At 42.0% G+C, this 4,599-nt stretch overlaps 1 protein-coding gene across 1 annotated transcript; it reads right to left on the bottom strand.

Annotated features, from left to right (window-relative positions):
- Positions 1–416: 416 nt before the first annotated feature.
- ANKRD37 (ankyrin repeat domain 37) lies at positions 417–3,509 on the bottom strand. Its single transcript, XM_054990440.1, has 4 exons — positions 3,427–3,509; positions 3,043–3,195; positions 2,255–2,346; positions 417–1,669 (listed from the first exon to the last, which is right to left on the bottom strand). The coding sequence occupies exons 1-4, from the start codon at positions 3,454–3,456 to the stop codon at positions 1,417–1,419; spliced, it is 528 nt and encodes a 175-aa protein (XP_054846415.1). The 5' UTR covers positions 3,457–3,509; the 3' UTR covers positions 417–1,416.
- Between the last annotated feature and the right edge of the window lie 1,090 nt (positions 3,510–4,599).

Genomic DNA, 4,599 nt, shown 5'->3' with positions numbered 1-4,599 from the left:
CCATTTTTGAAGAGTTAATTTTTCTGCTTTTATCATCTGGTCCTCAGATTTGCAGCATTAGAACATTATTGCAGTCTATGATGTAACAACAGAAAATATTATATGACAGTTGCAGTGAAGTCCCATGAGCTTTGCAGGCAGATACATATGACCAGATCAGCACGTACGTTATCTTCAAGACAGACATTATTGTATTGTACATACTAGCTAAAAGTATCCATTTGGCCCAAGACTGTGCTGAAGTAAAGTAGAATCTGGTGGCTTTTAATAAGGAATATATTATTTTTAGAATACCATCCCATTCCCTCTGCCTTCCCTTTGAATGTGTTATGCAAATGTGTGCATTATTTTTGTGTCGTAGGATGAGTGACAGTCACAGTTAGTGCTAAATACAATGTTGAACGTAGAGAAGATGATAGAAAATACACGACAGTGTTTATTGCATGTTTTTAGCACAGAAATACAGGAATACAGGTATCTTCTTCAAGAAGCAAACCACTCTCCTTCTCAGAAGGAATTGTTCAACATAGTTGGTTTTGATCAACATTCATCCATAGACTTGGTGCTTTTCTGCGGGGGTCACTGTTCATATTTCTCTTCACTTTCACATGATGAAAAAACATTGCATCTGTTTAAATGCCGGTTAAAAGTTTACTTTTCCAGTGCACAGGATGAATCGGAATTAACACTTGACCGGTACTGGAACCCCAGTTGCAGCGTGGTGCATCACAGAAGTGGAAATCAGGTTTTGAGGAGGTGGTTGCCTGCCCTTACTCTGTTCATTCAGCAGCAAATGAATATGGGGGTTGTTCATGGAAAACTTTTGGGAAAATGGAGTAGATCACCCATGTAGGAGTGAGTGGAGTACAATCAAGTACAGTGTTCCTGCATATGGCTTAACAGTGCCTCTGTGTTTTTTTTAAAAAAAAGATCTTGCTCTGTGTTGTCATGGAAGGTTGCAGTAAAGGTTGACTTTAATAAAGTAGGTGCTTTTGGCTTAGGCGGATGCACGAGAACCCTCATATCTTCTGGAAATAGCTCTGTTCCTTAATTCTTAGACAGGCGTCCTCACTGTTCTCAGACGCACTTTATCTTACATGTCTTGCGTTTCTTTGAATGGGGAACATCTCCACATTGAAGAGAGCGCTGCTAAATCGGTATTGTATTTAGGGAGCGAAGGTGGTGCTACTAGACAACTAACAGAATGTATAAGAAGGACTTTTCCTGCTGCTGTGAATGGAGTCCCTTTTGAGTAGGCTGTGTCTAGAAATAGTAACTTTTAATTGATGTATACCCCTGATATGACACTTGGACACAGGGAAACATTGATCTACACATTTTTTGCTGATTGAAGTAGCTACTGACTGAAAGTTGTACTTTGGAGTAGCTGCCTGTTTAAAGGAAATCTATTATTGTTTAGTGCTGGCTAAACCCTGTATGGTTTGATCTCATTGTCTTCTTGCTTATGGATGCCCTGCTTTCACTTGCTCGTTTTTGCCTTGTTGGAGCCTCTCTCAGCAGGTCGTTTCTGTTACTGAGGGAATCGCTGACTTGATTGATTGCTTTCCTATTTTGAGTTTCTCTCATTGTCATGAGGAACTGAGCACAATCCGAAAATCCAAAAGCCAGCGCCAGGTCTTCTGCAGTTTGTCCCTTCTTGTTGCATAAGCTAGGATACAAAACGAAGACAACATCAATACATTTGATTGCTGATATTTATCATACATTTTCCAAGTGTCAGACGAAGCAATGCATTTAAACACAAAAACGGCAATACTGTGCACACTCACTTGGGAACAAATGGTATCAATGCAACAGGATCAAGTTACAACACTAAGCAAGGGTGGGAAGCCAAGTCTCTGGTTTCCATGGTGGAAAAGCATCAAGTTACATCACTGAGATCCAATTAGTCATGCTTAAGTCACGTTGAAACCCATATGGCAAAATGGGCACCTCCAAGTGGCATTAATTTCAGTGGGAGGCTAAACAACAATTCACTTTAGTTGAATTGAGACCTAAAGTTCCATTCTTTACTAAAGCTACCTGGAAGTTCCTTCTACGAGTTTGTGAGTGATCTTTTTGTAAAGTAACATGCAGTTCAAAGTATATGTGTTAGAAGGAACTAGGATAACAACATGGTTTTACCAGCTTTGAAATTCATGTTGAAACATATTTAATTCACAGTTTTCCAGAATAAACTATAGGATGTTACTTGGATAAATGATGTGATTAGTATTGCAGAAAGTATACTTACTCGATGGTGACATGACTGGCAACAAGTAAGGTGAGACACTCCAAACTCCCAACTTTAGCTGCTTTGTGAATTGGAGCTTCCCCAAGCCAATCCTAAATAAAAATGTTGCATTTTGTAGTCCCAGTTAGACTTGTAACTGTTATGATCAGCTAATAAAGCCCTAGGGAATGAACCAGTTTGATCTTTAGCTCACTGTTTCTTATGTTGACATTAAATGTCAGAACCTCAATCCAGCAAATGCAATTAACGAGCAGAGACAGGTTTTTGCATTGATCTCTGGATCAGGCCCTCTGATTTGCCATTTGGATAAATTTAAAGGGTGCTGAACTTACATTTCAAGAATGTAGACTTTTTTAATTAAACAAGGGACCCCTGCATTTAAGCTTATTGTCTAAAAGAAGAAAAGCTGTCTGTGGCAAGACTGAAAAGTGAGGTTTAAAAATTGCTCCTCCTGGTGTGCGTGAGAAACAAGAACGTGAATAATTTGGGCTTGCTTTCCATGTGACCAGCAAATCAGAGTAAATTCCTATAGCAAAATACTGTCAGTTCCTACCCTCTTAATACTTTATTGGGAATCCAAAGTAAATGGGAATCCAAAATTTTATCTATTCAACACCTCGCCCACTACAAGAAAACAGAGCATGAGTTTTACAATTCCGTATTATTTGCAGTGCTAGGCAACAGCTGTCCAGATGAGAAGTGTGTAGGATAAATCTTTCAAATGAATGAATGAAAACATAGCCTTGCTGGCACAAGACTGCTCAAGAAATAGAAAGCGTGACTTGTACCTGGTGGTTCAGATCGGCTCCTGTCAGCTGTTGCCAAAGGAGGAAGAAAGCATGGCCTCCGTAAGCAGCCAGGTGAGCAGGTTGCTGGCGCACCGTATCAGCAGGTATGTTTACTTCGGCTCCTGCTTCCATCAGGTAGCTCAGGTCTTCAGACTGCAAGGTTGAGAAGCAAGCAGTTGAAATGTACAGCTTGTACCTAAAGGTTGATTCACCACACCCACGCTAACTGGAGCCAAGGTCCCCAAGCAATAACTGGAGATCCTAAAGGGAATGAAGCTTGCTACAAGGTAACAATTTTACTATTATTTCTCATAGATTTCAAAACTTGATGCTACCTCCAATTCAACCTCTGCAGCTCTAATGTAAAAACGCCCCAAGACTCACCTCTGCATTGCAATCCCACAGTAACAACATTCTCCCAGTTTTTGCAGGGGCAAGAGTTACGGTGAGACTGAAGTGGCTGTTCAGCACAGCCTCTTTACCTCCGCTGCATCTCGCATAAGCTGAGCAGTCCCGGTTGAAGAAGGGACATTCTGCCTGGAATCCCGCCCTCTCTGCTGGGAGCCCGGCTTCTGCACGTAGGCAAACAAGAGCACATGCAAGGCAAGCTCCTCGCTGTGCGCCCATTGGCTCCTGCTGGGGCTTTCCATAAGCAGCTTGCTTTGGGTTCTCTTTATTTATGAGAGGAGAGGAAGCAGGAAGAGCTTGTGGCAGGTGGAGCAGCCATGAAGCACAGTGCAGTGAGACACGTATCACACACACTCAGCCACCCACAGACTGTTCTCTTTGACAACAGTCACAATAAAGGGAGGAAGGAAAAGAAAAGCAACCCTTTTATGCTGCACACTGACAAGTCCTGCTGAAATGAGTCTGGGGACCTGTTCCTTTAGGCACATGCCTGGGATTATGTTGATTAATATATATATATCTTGTTTCCTGGCCAAGAACACCATCTCCCCAAGGGGCATACAAGAAGAAAGGATAAAACATACACAGGACCATAAATTCATACATCAGAAACTGATGATAAGATGCTTAAGAGGTTGTGTAGCACCTCTCTTAAGCGGCTAAAGGGAACTTTTCAGTTAAGAAGAGCTAACAGAGGCATCATAGAGACTTACAAATTTATGTATAGGAGGGAGAAAATAGAAGCCTCTACAATAATCGTAGGACATAATGGGGGGCACCCATGAAGATGATGGGCAACAGATTCAGGACAGGCAAAACAAATTGTGACTTAAATTATTAAATGGGGGAATTCACTGCCAATGGATGTAGTGATGGCCATGACCCTAAGTGGTTTTAGACAGTCCTGGAGGGAAAGGTTCATCAGTGGCTATTGGCCCTGGTGACAAAATGGAACCTTCAAATCCAGAGGCAGTATATCTCTGAATACCGGTACTCAGTAGCAACACTGGGGAGCCTCAGCCTCTGCCATCTTCCTTGGCCCTCCAGAATAATTTGTTGGCTGCTGTGTGATACAAGATGCCAGACTAGATGGGCCACGACTGGTTTCATCCCACAGAACGAGCGTGCGTGCACAAAGGCTGGCAATAC

The sequence above is a fragment of the Eublepharis macularius genome, chromosome 10 (assembly GCF_028583425.1).
Source record: "Eublepharis macularius isolate TG4126 chromosome 10, MPM_Emac_v1.0, whole genome shotgun sequence".
NCBI classification, from domain to species: domain Eukaryota; kingdom Metazoa; phylum Chordata; class Lepidosauria; order Squamata; family Eublepharidae; genus Eublepharis; species Eublepharis macularius.
This window is presented reverse-complemented; position numbering and strand designations above follow the sequence as displayed.